The sequence below is a fragment of the Acipenser ruthenus genome, chromosome 12, assembly GCF_902713425.1.
Source record: "Acipenser ruthenus chromosome 12, fAciRut3.2 maternal haplotype, whole genome shotgun sequence".
In the NCBI taxonomy this organism is placed as follows: Eukaryota; Metazoa; Chordata; class Actinopteri; order Acipenseriformes; family Acipenseridae; genus Acipenser; species Acipenser ruthenus.
Genome location: NC_081200.1, coordinates 31,133,286 through 31,152,506, shown reverse-complemented (window position 1 = coordinate 31,152,506; position 19,221 = coordinate 31,133,286). Strand labels below are relative to the sequence as shown.

At 38.0% G+C, this 19,221-nt stretch overlaps 1 protein-coding gene across 1 annotated transcript; it reads left to right on the top strand.

The window, feature by feature from the left end:
- The first annotated feature begins 703 nt into the window (after positions 1 to 703).
- On the top strand, positions 704 to 18,453 carry LOC117417037 (palmdelphin-like). The gene is made up of 9 exons (XM_034028707.3): positions 704 to 938; positions 6,838 to 6,889; positions 12,414 to 12,494; positions 13,209 to 13,339; positions 14,159 to 14,273; positions 14,482 to 14,506; positions 14,605 to 14,721; positions 14,946 to 15,944; positions 17,788 to 18,453. The coding sequence occupies exons 2-9, from the start codon at positions 6,845 to 6,847 to the stop codon at positions 17,829 to 17,831; spliced, it is 1,557 nt and encodes a 518-aa protein (XP_033884598.3). The 5' UTR covers positions 704 to 938; positions 6,838 to 6,844; the 3' UTR covers positions 17,832 to 18,453.
- Positions 18,454 to 19,221: the final 768 nt, after the last annotated feature.

Here is a 19,221-nt window from a genome sequence, read left to right as displayed (position 1 = left end):
GCCATTTGCCATGTGTCTGCCCAGTTCTGAATGCTGTCTAGATCATTTTGAATGACCTTTGCTGCTGCAACTATGTTTGCCACTCCTCCTATTTTTGTGTCGTCTGCAAATTTAACTTAAGAGATTGCAGTAGACTGTATTTACAAAGTGGCATGCCATTTTTTGAGTGCTTAATCCAGTATGTTACATTTATTATATTATATAGTCCAGTACCTCACTTGATGTCAAGATCAATAATATGTTTATTTTTTTATAATGTCCCTGCCAAGGAAATTAAGACCATTTAATAAATGACTCTGGATACATTTTAAATATGCATATTTAGGAACTATGACCTCATATATTCTTTTGCCACACATCAAACTGTTCTATACACAATAAAGCACTAAACACTACTGTAAATACGCAAAACATCTATAGAATAAGATTTATCGGACAAAATAGTAACTTACACACTTTCTTTCCATTTTCAGTCTTATTTCAACTGGAGTTTCTGAAAACCACAATGGTTATTGCATTAGTTTTGAAAACACATTCAATACTTTAGGTAGAAACTTTAAAACTAATGGAATTCCAATAGGTGGTGATACGGGCTGCAAAGCAAATTGCTGTCAGTTTGAGGAATTAAGCTGCTTGACGTAAGCTTTTGAAGCTAATTTGGGAGAAAAGTAATGTACTAATTGCGTGTCTGTGCCTGTGCATGTCAATCGGTGAGAGACAGCTGTGTAGACAACAGGAAGACACAGCCAAGTATTGTTTAAGAAACTCACCCAGTTTTCATTGGTGAGAGCACAGGCTGCTGGCCACTGCAAACCCCAGTCTAAACCCTGAGCCTACCTGAACTGCCAGACTTGTGTTCAGAGCTCAGCTATGCAGGACACAATGGTGTGAACTCAGCTTCCTGTTGTCACCAGTCTCTACGGAATTTCACAAACAAGGTTGGTGTTTTATTTTTTGTGTATTGTTTTTTTTTTTTTTTTTAATAATTATGGCCCATAGATTTAGATTTTCTCATGGTTGTTTAATCATTGAACTGTATTTCTCTGTAAGTTTTTTTTTTAGTTACATTAGGTGCTGTGCATTGTACTCTACATTCTCCGCTGGAGTTCAGTGCCCAATAGGGTTTCATAGCTAGTTCTTAAACAGTAATTGTTTATTGTTGTTTAAAAGCAGTAAGTTAGAAAAAAAGATCTGCATAGTGGTCTCTAATAATCTTGTAATGCTTGTAATCTTGATGCTATTTCGGTTGTTAGAACTAACCACAGGGGGTCCTTAATACTTCTTGGGCCAACAGATGTGAGGGAGGCCAGTGCTTCATAAATATAAAAACAGTAAATTCTCTGATAAGAATTCTATTCATTTTTATAAAAGTGGGTGGAAAGGAATAACAACTAAATCTGTCCATATTTCTCTGGTGGGACTTTTATTTGCTGGTTTGCAGAGATGATTTATGTTGGTTAACTGTTTAAGAGTAAAATTGTAAAGATAAATATATATATATATATATATATATATATATATTCCATTTACTTTGGATCACAAACTTATAACACTGATGAAGGCAAAACAAAACATTTGTCTACTCTTGGATTTAAATTAAATTGTATGATTTTTTAAAGCTAGAGATGTTTTATATATTTACTTTTGTCATTGTGTACTTTTAGAATATGATCTTCATTTGAACTATTCTAATACAAACTAAGTCGGAAACCACCTTGAAATTTATAGGTGTACGTTTTAACAAGACATGTTGAAACAAAGCAGAAGACTTTTACAGCTCACAATGCAATGTTAATATTTGTCCAGTTACTATAGTAGAAGCAGATGCCGCAGAGATTTACTGCCTAAGCTTTTGGTGATTAGATTAGAAAAGGCAGATTACAGAGAACATGCATCCCACTGGAACCTATGGGGTCACTGACAATTACTTTGGGCAACACTTAGGTTTCAGCACAGGAGATATATTTGGATAATGTATTGAATAAGAAAAGCAAGTTGTACCATTTACTGTAAGATAACGTTCTGCAGTCCACAGAACTGCTTTTAAAAGGCAATAATGTCTGTGATATGTTGGCAGATACATCAAAGACTGTTTATTTTGATTCATATTCAGATTCAGACTTCTTGTCAGTAGCTGTTTAGTGATTATGTATTTTAATGGTTGTGGAATTAGGTGTCAATAAACTGGTACTGGTACTGATTTGTTTGGTTTTTTAAATACCAGTCCCACAAACTGTAGTGTACAGCATAGAGATAATTGCAAATTAAAAAGAATACTGTAGATTACTATCTATAGTGTACATTTGTTCCATGGGACCATTTCTGATCTTGGTACTCCAGTTACATTTTGTACATTTTATCTACACTTAAAAAGCTGAGGCCTGGTGACACTCTATTGACTAGTAGACCAAAGTTTCAACAACAATCTCACCAGTAAGTAGATTAAAACTCTTGGTCTACTTTTCTTCTACAATTCTACTGGTAAAAAAGTTATGGATGTATACTATTGGATGAAACATTCTGCTATGTAGATTACCAACAGTTTTTATAAAGCCTTGTTCTTATCTGAATAACGTCTTATATTTCACTGAGTTTAAAGATATCTAAACAACATGAATAGAAAATGGAGTTAATGATATCCAAAACATTTTTGTACCGTTTAAAAAGCAGGCTGAGTATTCCTTTTTAAGCAGAAAAGTCAACCTTTTCATTTGCTGTCCTTTTGTTTCAAACATTTGATCTCGCAGAGTGATGTTTCAATCTGCTGCTGCATTCTTGCAACTATAAATAGTCCTTATTTCCATGCTGGGCAAAGAGAGCAGTAAACAACCACATGCCACAAGAATTTTGTCAAATTCACTTGGCTCTTGACTCAGCTCTCACCTGTTGTAAATCCTCAGTAATCATCCTCAAAGCTATACAGTCTCTAACAGGCATTCATTCAGGATCTCTGTGGCATTTGTCTTGGGGCACAGTAGTGTGTTATTTTTAGATGAATTATTGTAAATAAGCATCTTTACAACAGATGGAGTGGTTATTTCTGAAGTCTTCTTGCATTTCAATACTAAAATATATTAGCTGGTGAGCAATGTTTTCAATGGGCTCATCCAGTTGATATTTTCCGTAATAACCTTCCGGTTATTACAGAAAACATGCGCTTATTAACACAAGCAAGAGAGTACGACCCCAGCAACAGAGTCTGGCCTCAGCAACAGAGAGTGACCCCAGCAACAGTGACCCCAGCAACAGTGACCCCAGCAACAGTCTGTAACCCCAGCAACAGACTGTGACCCCAGCAACAGACTGTAACCCCAGCAACAGACTGTGACCCCAGCAACAGACTGTAACCCCAGCAACAGAGTGTGACCCCAGCAACAGAGTGTGACCCCAGCAACAGAGTGCCACCCCAGCAACAGAGTGTGACCCCAGCAACAGAGTGCCACCCCAGCAACAGAGTGCCACCCCAGCAACAGAGTGCCACCCCAGCAACACAGTGCCACCCCAGCAACACCCCAGCGTGAGCTTACAAACTGACAAGAATTCCAACCATACCTCACATAGTTGCTGTTTTCTCTCGCTTGCTTCGATTATAGTTACTGCGTGGGGTAGTGTGAGATTATAAAAAATGCTGCATGATGTGTGTCATAAATGAGAATGTAATGCCCACCTTTGGCATTATGCAGCATCCCACCTCTCTGGTGGGCATTCAATTCTCATATCACTCTACACAATGCTTTATTCTCTATTTCTAAGTTCTATTTTGGTCACCATTGGTCTTTAATACAAAACAATAGAATGTGAGCCTGTATATCACCTTACATACAGCAGAGCAGCTTAACTAAAGACATGCATCAATAAAGAAGACTTGTGGCTTCTGTAAATGTAATCCTACTATTGTGTCCAGGACATTAAAAATGCAGCTCAGTGGTACCATGCTTTCTGATCATTTTTCAAGTGTCAGTAATGAGAAGTGAATATGACTGTATGTTTCCTTTTCAATATGCTGATTCAAAAAGAGTCCAGCAGTTGGATAAATACAAAAAACAAAATGGATTCAGGTAATAATTTGAATGGTATTTAAAAATAGGGTAGTCCGGGTTGGGTTTGGTAATTTTGACCGTTTTGCATTCTTGGTCTTACACATTGCATTGCAGGGTTACGATGTGAATTCCATTGCTTCTGGACTGTCTGGGCAGAGTATTTTGCAGCTGAGGCGCGTGATGGTTGATAACTCTGCCACCTCGGTATTTAGAGGTTGTCAAGGAGTTCAGCTTCTACTGGCCTCATTTAAAGGCTGTGTGCATTTGAGGTGATCGGATCACAGAGTAATCTGTACCAATCCAGGATGTTATTTGTGACCAGCATAATAAATTACATTCTTAGTTCCTAAAGTCAGAACAGAGAAATAGGCGTGATACAGCCAGCTACCTTTTTAGCAGTGAGTCAGAAAACATTTAGCTGCAGCGTTTTGGCACTGGGAATCCAATAAAAAGTGGTATTAATGCATTCTCCAGGAAACTAGAGTATACAAACGCTAAGTCTTTCATAAAGACCACACCTCTTTATTCAGTTACCAGTATCTTTAGATATGAACATTCCATGAATCCAAGAAAAAAAAAACTGCTGATTCCAGTTATTAACAAGGAGGGTCATACATTTTTAATTCATAGGAATTCAATATCATCTCATGTATTAATTCATGCAAAATTACAATAGAAACACTGACACTCATAAATGAAGAGAGACCACCCACACTCACCGTCTAGCAAATCGAGTATAACAATTTATGTGTGGAAACTGCTGCTCCTGAATACTGCAGCATCAATAGTGTTCATTCCACCAGTGTTAACATTTCCTAAGCCACCAAACATTCCAGATAGTGTGTGTTAAGGGGTCTAGGGACCTGCTGTCTGCAGTTGTAACAGGTTTGTGTTTCAAGGAAAAAAGTAATTGGAGATTGTGGAAGTGCTGATGGGCTCCTTGAAGAGGATGGATCATATGTGTTGATGTGCAGCTCTCTCACTGTTAGTTACTGAATGGTTAACCTCTATTCATTCACTTAACTGTTTCCATGTTACAGTACTTATTTTGTATAGTTTTCTCTTAAATACAGAACTATTGCAACTACACCATTGTACCATTGTAGATTTTTGTCGCTCCTAATTTAAAATGGTACCATAAATATATCCCTTTACTATATTCTTAAAATGCAAGGGAGGCTATTTAGAGCCACTACATTTCTAGCATGTGTTCCAGAATGTGAAATGTTGTTCTGTAGCTTTTCACAGGAAAGTTAACATTAGCAAAATAAAGAAGTTTTCTGTATCAACACGCATTCATGTGCCATTAAGGGTTTTGTAGTCCTATGGGTTTAAGAATAAAAGCTTTACAAATATTGTAGTATTAAAAACAAGTTTTGACAGCAAGCCTTTATCAATGTATTTCTAATGAATATCATCTCATGATGAATAAGTAAAGATATTTCAAACTTGTTATTGATATTGTCCTTAATAAAAAACAATGACACATGAATGCAGTTATACATATTGATCAATTTAGACTTGTAAACAACATAACCAAGAAAAATAGAATCTAGGTTTTTTTGGATTGAACTTAATACTTATCAGTATATTTTTAATGATGCTTGTAGTTTCGTTTAGAAAATATATCACTTGACGTGTTTCTAGTTCTTGTCAGTCCCTCGACCAAACACAAGTATTATGAGCTGCTGGTTAAAATAAATAAATAAAAAATCCCTCCACTTTTGTACATATTTATTAAGGAGATATTTCAGTTTTCAAGTAATCAAAATCAAATAGCCAAAATTTCTCAGACTAAGAAGTAGCTACTGTGAGCCTATTCTCTGATTATCCAGCATCTTGCCAGCGTATCTAAACCTGGTAGAAAGTCGTTTGAGGCTGACAATCTGACAGCTGGTCACTGTCTATGCCATCTGCACTGAGATTCAAACCAAGATTAACAAGCTTGACCCATAAATGACTACAGTCTAATTACTATTAAAAACATACTTGCAGTTTACAGAATTATACTTATTGGGGGCGTGACCTAAATCCAATTTTATGCAGTTACGGAACAGAACTTTATGTCTGCAATTGACTTTCAGCTGTATAAGCCTCAGAGATCATTTCAACCAATCAGATTACAAGTTTACTGGTCATTATCCCACCAGTGGATGGGTGCTAAGCTTAGAATATTTGACCTCTCACTGTAACAGGGGCTTATGTAATGAAGAAACACAATTCTCTGAAGTGAAATACAAAATGTTCATTTATAGAAGATTGATATGGTCAGAGAAAAACATTTAAACAGTTTATGAATGTGGCTGGAATCTAAATACTTTTCATGTAAAAGTAAAAAATCATTGTTTTTACCTCCTATGTACAACAGCTTCCGCTATGGATTATGTGTTGCATATCCAGCAACATACTGCACTATGATTCCTCACTTCAATAACTTTAAAATAAAATATTTGAAACCACCTGACCAAATACTGGCTAGCTCTTACAATATAGCACTAACACGAGCCAATCCATCTTGTGGAACAATTTGCTAAATCAGACATGTGATATGTCAGTGAAACATGCCTGTCATGCCAAAAATCTGAGTCTGCCTCCTCCACACACCCACTGTGACATGTGTCTTCCGGAGACAGCCTCATCTGATCCTCTGCAAGTGCCCCACAGTCTCCTTGCTGCCCTGGAGCACTGCTGCAGCCTGGCATATTCTATACTCTACTGTCTGCATACCTTCCTACCACCCAGCCTGCTGTCTGCTGATGATTACAACTCTTACAGTTTAGCTCTGATTTTGTTTCAGTGTCAGAATGGAAGAGGCAGAACTGCTGAAGGAGCGACTCCAAGCCATTACAGTAAGTCATTCCTGTTTGAGTTACATGGTTTCAATGTTTAGAGGAAGTGTGAAAACTATAAAGCTGTGAATAATGAACTGTAATACTACACTCTTGTGTCAAATTGAATTGTATGTTCAGAATTCACTCAGATAGCATTATTAACTTTTTTTTCAAGTCCACTGTTTAGTAAGCATTGGTTACGTTAACAGATACACATTCACCAGGGAACACAAGAAAATGTTAACGTGTGTTAAAGTGTGTCCTTTATGACTGTGAAGGTCACTAGCACAGGTCAAAAGCGTTATTATTTATTTCTTACATATGTTGTTAATGTTTGAATAATATATAGAAGTTATGTAATTGATAAATGCTGCTTGCCTGGTAATCTTTTTATTTTCTAATAAGTATATTTAGACATAGTGGTTCACCTGGCTGTTCCACTGTCACATGAGATGCATTGATTTATATTAGAAAAGAGGGCATCAGTTTTCACTGACACTGTGCTTTACATAGATGAGGCAAAGACTATTAATAGAAAACAAAGAGTGCACCAGCTATGATTCATCCTGCATTATATGAGATTGTTAAGCCATTAGGACTGAAAATTCAACTTCTTGTTAACATTAAATTAAAAAAAGAAAGCCATTATGTCAAAAACTATCCTATATTGATGTATCTTTGAATCATAGAAATTATGAAATTGGGTTCACTACAGTAAGATTTTGTTTTCTGTCAAAGCTGTTCCAGGGTGTTTCTTCCATGTACAGTGATGTCATCTTCTGAGAGCATGGAAAGACTTTCAAAGTTGTTCTCATTGTCCTTGGCAGGATTTCTAACAGGTTGATTCTCCAAATGATGCTATTGCCCTTTACATAGATTGCCCTAAGGTGTTTCACATTTTAGCGTCGGCATGGCTAGACATGACTTTAAAATGTTTTTTGTTCAACATTGCTCTCCAGTACCCTGCCACCCTCTCAATGCACACATACTGTTCAGACATGTATCATTTCTACTGCCAGCATTTCTACTGCCAGCATTCACCTGCATGAATGCCTTTATGGTTATTATCTCCGTGTTTTTTCCAACTCATAATAAAGTACAGTTATTGCCAGCCAGCATTGTTGAATTCCAGTGTGGCAATTGTTCCAGTATTGTATTTTCACACAGGTTGATGAATAACGTTAGGTTACTTATCGTAACCTTGGTTCCCTGAAATAGAAGACAACCACCAACACATTATGTATGGGATATGCCTGCCTATTGGTAGCTATTTTCTGAGCTCTCTATACCAGAGCTGCCAATAGGCCCCTTCCTGTGATGACACCCTCTGTTCCGCCTACAGAGGGATTAAACCGTCAGCCCACGGAAGCCATGTTCTCTATTTGCATCGAACCCCTAAGGGCGACCGATGCAACCTCGCTGGTTGGTGGTCGTCTTCTCTTTCAGGGAACCAGTGTTACGGTAAGTAACCTAACGTTCCCTTTCAATTCGAAGATGACCACCAAAACATTACATATGGGAAATGTATACCAGAGCCGTCACGAGGGAGAAGGAACGGCAGCATATGAGGGATGCATCAGAACCGCTTAACCCTAGCTTAGAGGTGCGAGCGTGCAACCTCAAGGACCCTCGTGCCTATTGAAGGCAAAGAAGGATCTACCACATTCAAGCAGTAGAACCTGGAGAATGTATGCGCCGTAGCCAAGCTAGCCGCCGTACATACACTACCAGTCAAAAGTTTTAGAACACCCCCATTTTTCCAGTTTTTATTGAAATTTAAGCAGTTCAAGTCCAGTGAATAACCTGAAATGGTACAAAGGTAAGCGGTAAACTGCCAGAGGTTAAAAAAAAAGTTTAGGTTACCAAAAACTGAAAAATAATGTACATTTCAGAGTTATACAAAAAGGCCTTTTTCAGGGAACAAGTAATGGGTTAACAACTTACAGCTGTTCTGCAGCAATGGAAGTAAATTAAGCCTTGAAAGTTGATGCTAACAATTCCTACAGGTGTCCCAACTTTTGTTGATTACTTACAAACCCTCTGTCTGTATAAAAGCAGTGTTGGAACAGACTGTGTTACTACACCCTCTTAAGCATTATTTGGACAGTATTGTACTGCAGGAAGTAGTATATTGCTCTCATAATGGCGAGAAAAAGGCAATTAACAAAGGAAGACAGACAGATCATTATAACCCTTAAAAGTGTAGGTCTTTCCTTTAGAGAAATTGCAAAGAAAGCCAAGGTGTCAGTGAGTACAGTTTCCTACACCATCAATAGGCACTTGGAAACTGGAGGAAACTCTGACAGGAAGAGGTCTGGCAGACCCAAAGCCACAACAGAATCAGAAGACAAGTTTCTGAGAGTCAACAGCTTGCGTGATAGGCAGCTCACAGGACAACAGCTTCAAGCACAGCTTAACACTGGTCGAAGTAAGCAAGTCTCAGTTTCAACTGTGAAGAGAAGACTTCAAGCTGCAGGTTTGACAGGTCGAGTGGCAGTAAGAAAGCCATTGCTAAGATGCAAAATAAGAAAAAGAGGCTTGCCTGGGCCATGAAGCACCGCCAGTGGACTACTGAAGACTGGAAGAAGGTCTTATGGACCGATGAATCAAAATTTGAAATCTTCAGTTCATCACGCAGGGTTTTTGTACGCCGTCGAGTAGGCGAAAGGATGGTTCCTCGGTGTGTGACACCAACTGTCAAACATGGAAGAGGAAGCGTGATGGTCTGGGGCTCTTTTGCTGGATCCAGAGTCGGCGACTTGCACAGAGTGAGTGGCACCCTGAACCAAAACTGCTACCACAGCATTTTGCAGCGCCATGCAATACCCTCTGGTATATGCCTAGTTGGTCAGGGGTTCATCCTACAGCAAGATAATGACCCAAAACATACCTCCAGGCTATGTCAGAACTACCTTAGAAGAAAAGAACAAGACGGTAGGCTTCAAATCATGGAATGGCCAGCACAGTCTCCAGACTTAAACCCCATTGAGCTGGTTTGGGATGAACTGGACAGAAGGGTGAAAGCAAAGCAACCTACAAGTGCAACACATTTGTGGGAACTTCTGCAACAGTGTTGGGAAGAACTTTCCGAACAATATTTGATTTCCATTGTAGAAAGAATGCCACGAGTGTGTTCGGCTGTTATATCTGCAAAAGGTGGCTACTTTGATGAGTCAAAAATTTAGATTAAATTTTGTTAAACCAAACGATTCCATGATTTCTTTTTTATCTCCAATTGTTTATTTGTTCTATGCTTTAATTTCAGAGTACATTGAGACATTAAACTGCGTAAATTTCAATAAAAACTGGAAAAATGGAGGTGTTCTAAAACTTTTGACCGGTAGTGTATATCGGACAGTGAGGCCCCTCTGAAGAGGTCCCAAGATGTAGCCAACCCTTTAGCGGAGTGCGCAGCTACTCTCCTAGGTGGGGGTAAGCTAGCACTGTCATATGCTGCAGAGATGTATACACAATCCAGTGGGACAGTCGCTGTTTTGAGAGGGGCTGTCCTAGGGTTTGTAAACCGTGACAAACAAAGAGCTGGTCAGACTGATGCAGAGCTCTTGTTCTAGCCACGTAACATCTCAGCGCCAGCACTGGGCAGAGGAAGTTCAATCTCCTATCCTCCTCCGAAGAAAACGGAGGTGTGTGGAAAGACTCCAGTTCCACAGACTGATTCATGTGGAAGGCTGTGATCACCTTGGGGAGGAAAGCAGGGTTTGTACGCAGTGACTGCAGGGTTTGTACGCAGTTTGTACAGACAGCGCCTGTAACACCGGAAGAAAGTGCTGGAGAGCCAGAAAAACAGCCTGCAGCTATCCAAAGACCCAACCAGGTGCCATGGACTCCCATCCGCACACCCTTGCACAGGTGAGAGGACATCCTCCACCATCGCAGGGCCGCAGAGTACGTATGTCGTGCTAGGGCCGTAAATGAAATGCATTGAGCCACACTTGGAGCGGGCACATGCATAATAATTCCAGCTCGATGGCTGATACAGCTGCAGCCATCAGACCCAACAGTTTTTGGTACCGCACCAAAGGGACCTGCGATCCCTGTTGAAACAGGTAGAGGCAACCCTGAATAGCTGTTACTCTGTCGTCTGACAGGTATGCGCCCATCGTACCGGAGTCCAGCCGGAGCCACAAGGACGTCGTGCACTGCACCGGTATAAGCCGACTCTTCGCATCGTTGATGGTGAGGCCCAGCCTCGCCAGATGCTGCGTCACAATCGCCGTGTGGGCCACTGCTCCCTCTCGCGACTAACAGCATATCAGCCAGTCGTCGAGTTTAGTACACTGATCCCCTGCAACCACAAGGGGGCCAGGATAGTGTGCACGCACTTTAAGAATGCACAAGGAGCTAGGGAGAGGCCGAACGGCAGCACAGAGAACTCGTAAACTCTTCCCTGAAAGGCGAAACGGAGATACTTCCTATGCTCTGGATGAACGGGAACGTGAAAATACGTGTCCCGTAAGTCCATGGTGGTAAACCAGCCGGACTGACTGGAGAATGTGACGGGGAGTCAACATTTGGAACCTCCTCTCCTCAGGCCTATGATGGAGCGAAAGGCAAGGGAACTGCAGTTGACTCAAAAGCTCTTTTTCACAATACACTCAGATGCCAACACAGAGGGTCTTAACTTACCGTCTTGAGAGGCTTCCGTGGTTTGACTATTTTATCCCGTGGTTTGACTATTTCATCCCCCACAGAGGGCGTCATCCCAGGAAGGGGCCTATCAGCAGCGCTGGTATAGAGAGCTCAGAAAATATGTACCAATAGGCAGGGATATCCAGTACGTAATGTTTTACTGGTCGTCTTTGAATTGAAAGGGAACACAGATATTCATGCGTGTGGCGCATCCGGTAAAGGTGCTCCGCGTGGAGTGGGATGCACCCTATAGCCTGGACGTCGCCGGTTCGAGTCCACGCTATTCCACTATTGACTGTGGACGGGAGCTCCCAGGGGATGCTGCACAATTGGTCGAGCACCACCTGGGGGGCATGCAGAGTGAAAAGAAGAGGTCGGCTGATGGCACACGCTTCGGAGGACAGTGTGTGTTCATCTTCGCTGCTCCCAAGTCAGCGCAGGGGTGGTAGCTGTGAGCTGAGCCTAAATACAATTGTGCATTTCAAATTGGGAGAAAAACTGGATCAAAATTAATTGCCGACTATTGAAAAAAAAAAAATTTACATCCATTTCCCTCATAAGCTGCAATAAATTATGGAAATGTGCAGAACCTAAAGCAAACCACCAAACACATAAACATGCAAATCTACTCACAGTGGCATGTTGTACAATTAAGCTTAATTTTATCAAACAATAATACAGGATTATTCATAATGTAATTGTGGGAGTACATTATTTACAAACTATATCGGCATTTTATAATTCACCCTAATGGTGTTTTTATAAAAAAAAAAAAGTTTATTAACTTTGGTTCATTGATTGGGATTTTAACTTAGCACACTGCAACCAGGTTGTAATGTGGAAACAAAACATTTTCTATACAGACTTATTTTGTATGTTATGTTTTTCTCAGGATAAGAGAAGAATCCAAGAGGACATTGGGAAAAAAAGGATAGAAATAGAAGAAGAAAAATTGAAGCTTCAATATTTAAAGGTACAGTATACTTATAATAATTATTTCCCCTACTAATATGCATAGTGTACCTACCTGGCTATGCAGAGATTTGATCCCACATCCATAGGCTCCCCTTGCCATTGTTGGAGGCCTGCTGTAATTCTAGGAGCGAGGCTCAGCCCCCTCCTTTTGGTTCACCAATAATATCAAAGAGTTTACCTTCACCTCTCTCTCGCCTTTACACATGCATTTCTCCGTGGGGTATTCTGAACCAACTGGTTAATCATTCTGTGTTACTGTATAGTCACAGTTCTCAAAATGTTTGTACCAATGCAATGACCTCAGGACGTTATTTTAAGTTGTGCTACCTGACCCCACATTGTTTACATGACCAGGCAATGTTCTGCATTTATATCTGGTGTTTGTTTTGCATGTATTTTCCAAACTTTTTCCATATGCAAATTGTATCAGTGCTAATCATGAAAGCTGGCAACTTTTTATGTTTTTATATATATATACAGTATATATATATATATATATATATATATATATATATATATATATATATATATATATATATATATATATATATATATATATATGGCATTAATAGGATTACAAAAATACTTGGGCTACTCTAGACAACTTGAACCTATTTTTTCACATCATTGCCTTGTCCCAACTCCCCTTTTCATTACTGTATGTTCCGTGACCAATGACTGATATGAATCGCACTGCATTTTCTATGAATAGAAAAAATCTTTGAGAGAAAAATGGCTCATGGACGGATTAAGTGGCCAGAGTCTGCAGGAACAAGAGGAAATAACTAAACAGGCTCAGGACGACCAGCAACAGACCAAACTGCTGGAAAGGAACATCCACAGGTACAGTAATAGAAAATATTGAACAGGATGTGTGCACTGATGTGTCACGTCTATACTTGTGGGGGTAGGGGAACCTAAAGAATTTGAATACTGAATTTGGACCAGGAATGTCACAAGGTCATCTTCAACATTTGCAAAGCAGAGAGGACCTTAGTTCGACATTGCATTCCAACAGCACTTCAAACAGTATTGTGTTGTTGCCCCCTGTCACCAAGGTGGGGTTAGGTTTAGAGTTATGGTTAGTTACTTTACAGTATGCAGTTTGCCTCCAACTGAATCTTCAATCGCCGGCATTGCTTGGAGATGGTCTTCTATCCATGGAATTTGGATTCCCATTTGAAGACTGCGGAGTGTGGATATCCTTTGGAAAATATATATTACGTAACACTGTAAATCTAATGAGAAGATAGGCAGGGAAATGAAATATGTTTGACAGAATCTTTAGGCAATTTTCACTGACTGTCAAATCTCACTGCGTTCAGGACTTTTATAATTCCAAATGACTGTAGCATAGGTTGTTTGAAAATGAAACCTAGAACATGCTTTCATTTTATCTCGATCATGCAAACATTTTGTATATACTAACAACCTAATGTGCAACAAGGACAAAACACTGGATGCATATTTACTGCATGTGAACAATTGGCATTACAATTAATTAACCAAGAAAGTAATCAATCAGAACAATGATTTGGCAGAGCCCAAATGTGATTGATGGTGATTTTTGTTATAGCGGGTAGCCACAGAAGAAAATAATAGTATTATTGGATAGCAACAAACTGAAAAGCTCAGAATGTAATGATCTGACTTTTATCACAGGATGGAAAATGAAATCAAGGCACTTGAACAGCTTGAGGTACAGATCTCAACCAATGAGGGAATTATATTGAAAAGGTTGAAAGAAGTTGAGAAATCTCCAGAAGATATCATAAAGGTAGGGTGAATTCCTGTTCTATAAACGCTACTCAGAATCAATAGAAGGGTATGTTGTGGAATTACGAAACAAGAAAGGTTTTATGAATATAAGGCACGGTTTCAGCCAGGGAAAGACTTGGAGTTTCGCTGCTTCTTTTCATACTTTTGGCTCTACCTGTGTTTTGTTCAGTAATCATAGTTCACTCTTTCTGACTATTTCCTCACAGGCTGTAAAGGCTGAAGCCCAAAAAGGTAAAACCTCTATCTAAATTTTTTTTTTTTTTTTAAACAAGATTTTTAAGGTGATCCTGTAGTGCAGTAGAAGTAATGGCTTTTTTTTTTTAATACAGAGTCAATTGCATATGTTTATTCCGAGATTTCGGATCTTCCGAAATCTTACAAACCTTCAAAGCTGAAGAAAATGGCAAGTCCAGAACCTGAAACAGATAATGATCAATCCAAACAAGGTAGGAAATTAGTTTTGATGTCAAGTAAATGAAAACAATAACAAACAAACAAAATTAAATTTATATACATTAAACAAACTTTATCCAGCCTATATTTCAACAGGTTGCACGATTTATGTAACTTTCTGTAAAATTAAAATAAATCCAAGACAATATGTGATATTGTAGAAATTTAGTTTTCAGTGCAACACATTCAATTGTTACAATATTTCATTTCTCCTCAGCTTTGTTTGCAATGGAGATCAATGTGCAAAAGGACATGAAGACTGGAGAAAGTCAGGTTCTGTCGACGGCAACTGTCTCAGCTGAGGAGTTTAAAGAGAAAGGGATTAAAGTATACGATGATGGAAGAAAATCAATTTACGCAGTGCATTCTAATGGGGGAAACAATCACAATGGGCTAGAGGAACTGTCCCCAGTTGAGGTAGAGGAGCTGTTAAGGAAAGCCACGGAAAAGAAGTCTGCTTTAGAATACCACGAACCAGTGTTCTCAAGCCCGTACAGCAGACCCTCAACCCCAAAGAAGCAAGACAGGGAGCAGATCAGCCCAGAACCAAACAGTCCACAACCAAACAGACACCAAGAGATGGGTGGCAGACACACTCCTGTTAAATTAGAACTTCACAATGAAAAAGCTCATTTTCAAGATGGCATAGACCATTTGCCTCATTTCAAGGGATCTCAGTTGGAAGGACAAAAGATCCCAAGCAGAAATAACCAAAATATTTTTAAAAATGTAGACGAACCACACATGTCCAGAAATAACCAAAAACCAATCCAGATTCCTTACCAGGACCCAAGGGAAAACCATTGTGCAGCAGTTTTTCTTAATTCAGGATACAGCAATGGTCAGTCATCTTTAGTCCATCAAGAGGATACCAGATGCAACATTCTACACGCTGTGCCTACCAATGTTGAAAGCAAGGAACCAGTTACCATGATATTTATGGGTTATCAAAGCATAGAGGATCAGGATGAAGCTGTGGGTTTTGAGGGGGCTATTCGGGCTGAACTGGTAGTTATTGATGATGATGATGATAATGATGACCACGATGCGCAGCCATCTTACCATCCTGATGGGCAGCATAGCAAGGCTTTCCATCCAGCTATCAACTCGAATGCTGGTCTGTATCTTCCAGATGCACGAATAAACTTGAACATGAACAACATGTATTCTGAAGGGCCAATGACTGGAGATGGTACCGACGACCCTTCAATGACAGGTATAAAAAAGAACAAAGCATGCTGCTGCTCAGTCATGTAACTGTCTAATCAGACACTAACATCATGTTCTTCTGTGTGATGGTTTCTGTCGCTTTACCTGGCTGCTGTACACAACGCATGCTTACATTACTCACTTTGATATGTGTGCTTCGTGTCTTGTGATTTTCTTGCTGTTATTCTTTATTAAGTTATGTATGCCAGTTATACCATGTATGACAGGATAAAATTAATATATATATATACATATATCTTTTTTTTCATTTAAACACTGTTTGTTAGAGAACACTTTCTCTAATTGGCCTTCACTGAAGGACAAACCACTGGGTATATTATTATTATTTATTTCTTAGCAGACACCCTTATCCAGGGCGACTTACAATTGTTACAAGATATTACATTATTTTTACATACAATTACATTATTTTTTACACATTATTTTTACATACAGTTACCCATTTATACAGTTGGGTTTTTACTGGAGCAATCTAGGTAAAGTACCTTGCTCAAGGGTACAGCAGCAGTGTCCCCCACCAGGGATTGAACCCACAACCCTCCGTTCAAGAGTCCAGAGCCCTAACCACTACTCCACACTGTAATAAGGCTGCATGGGGGCAAATTCAAGCTATTTATTTTAATGCGATTGATGATTCATAAGTTTACACATCCTGCCCAGTGGTTTATCCTAAGAAAAACATTATTGCAGAAGTTTTATATTGGTACATCATAGATTCACAAAAATATATTTTTTACGCTATACCAGAATAATTAAAAACAAAAATGTAATTCATTATGATTATTATTTTAATATTTTTTTTACAACTTCTTTTACTAGGTACATGAATGTAATTTTGTACTGTTTTGAAAATCTTTAATCTGTATTCTTTTCTCATTAACACATGTCAGACTCCTTCTGCCTGCTGCCTGCTACTGTTTTGTAACCTTTGACATAATCAAACGTTTTCTTGAAATTCTGTCATCCTATATATCTGTTTCTGTTTTAGGAAAAGTTTGATAATAAAACAAAATACTGAATATTTCTTAGATTCCTGCTTAATTCTTTGAAATTACCATGCTTCACTAACACTCAAATAACAGATTTGCTTTATGTGCTAAAACAGCATACAGTAGCATAAATAACAGTGGTTTCTATTTTTACATTTTTATTTATTTTACATTTATTTTACATTTTTATCTTGAACTATAATGATACTATATATATATATATATATATATATATATATATATATATATATATATATAAATAATAATAATAATATAGATAGTGAGAGTGAAATACTGCAGCCCCTGCTGCTTTCAATAGTGTTTCCTGTGTTTGATTTTTCCTTTCATATTTCAACTGCTATTTCTTGACATTAAGATGCAGTGTTTACAGCTGAGGATATATTTGCTTGTACAGTTGATAAGCACAACACACACACACACACACATACCAGGGAGATAAGTAAAAAATAAATAAAAACTGCTTTGGATGCCAAAGGACAGATTAAAAGTGAAGTAGTTTGAATTGAATGTGAAAAATTCAACAGTGAATAAAAAGTTCAAAAATTGTAGGGGTTGAGTGACGAATTAAATCAAACACTCTATTAAACAAATGTCAACTAACAGCACAGTACAGTGTATTTCTATTTCATAAGAGAAAAGAAAAGCTTTAAAAAGTACTTGTATTCAGTGGGGACACAAACCTATGAGTCTGTACTCATTTCCTATAAACTGTCCCTATTCATTTCTACACAAATGGAAAACATTACTGCAGATGCGCTGATTAAAAACCACCCTTCAGAAATACATAATTGCTTAGAAAATACTCTTCTTTATTCACAGCACTAGGACTGAGAATGGCAAAACTAGGCAAAAGAATGATGTAACATGCCAAGATGGGATTTCAGTAGCTGCCTTAAAGATTCCATGAAGGCAAGCCAAAGAAAGGATGTCCACCGGCCGAGACTTCCTTTTTGCACAGACCGCACCAGAATCAACTATTTAATGAACACTATGGATGCGTTTCAATACAGTTTATTTCTATGAGATATGAAACTACTCAATATGCAAGTGCATTAGGATTTGGTAATCTATGTTTGTTTAGGGGGGAATAATATATCTAATGATAGTTATTATTATTATTATTATTATTATTATTATTATTATTATTATTATTATTATTATTATTAATATTATTATTATTAGTGGGATATATGTTTAGTTTGTTTATGGCTATACTCACTATATTCAATTAAAATGCCATATTCATAAGTGCCTTTAAAAAGTCTTTTCTGGTTGTTTATGTATATTCACATTTAATACTGTGATTTGTAATAGATTTCTATGTGTAGTAAATTATGTTTGGTGAAAAAAGTAATCCAACTAAATCCAATCTTAAATTCCAGTACAGTACATGAAAACTATTACTATATTGATAAATACAATTCTGCTGTGGTCCAAACATGCTGATGTTGCTTTTACAGAAATAATTAAAAAGGACGGATTCTATTCCAGGTGTTTTAGTCTTTTTTATAACAAATAGTTTGTAGTTTCTGTAAATGCTTTATGGCTGGTTTCACAGACCCTTATTAGCACTAGTCTTGGACTACCCAATGTTAATTTAGGTAAGGAAAAAACAAGATTAGTGTTAATCTGGGTCTGTGAAACCAGCCAATAGTAACACGAGCTAGTCCGAGACTAGCACTAATCAGGTACACTAAAACCAGCTTTTAATGTTCAAATGTATATGCACAAAAAGATGGTCAAAATACATATTTGGACAAAAAAAACAACCATTTAAATGTGTTCTTCTAAAACTGTATGTGATAGCAATATACAGGGATAACTGTTCTAATATTGAGAACCGTGAGAGAAGGTTCCGGAATGGTCCGGTATCAGGAAGTGTTATTATTATTATTGCCTATAAAACTATATTTACAAACTAATGATTAAATGCTTTTAATCAAATATATTTAATGCAATAAAAAGTGTTAATGACATTTAAAAGCTGCACAATGATACACAGGTAACTTCATGCAAAGAAAACAAAATGTCTGCTTGGTCACTAGTACCCCCTAGTGGTGGTAATGAGATGCACAATCAAAGGCATTTCACATTTCCAATGCCCCAAAAAACCTGTTCAATCTTAATCACAATTTCATTTGCAAAGCAAGTACTGTTATTTTATACTAATTAAAGCAATTTGAAATAGCTGTTATACTGCTGTCCAATTAAATTATCGTAGAAAAAAAGCTGTTAATATAAATAATTGTTGTT

Bases quoted from the DNA above. Each gene is read 5' to 3' on its own strand.
- LOC117417037 (XM_034028707.3), top strand. From the start codon at position 6,845: ATGGAAGAGGCAGAACTGCTGAAGGAGCGACTCCAAGCCATTACA. The intron at 12,495-13,208 runs GTACAGTATACT...TTCTATGAATAG, and splicing joins TGAAGCTTCAATATTTAAAG to AAAAAATCTTTGAGAGAAAA. The intron at 15,945-17,787 runs GTATAAAAAAGA...CTTTATTCACAG, and splicing joins CGACGACCCTTCAATGACAG to CACTAGGACTGAGAATGGCA.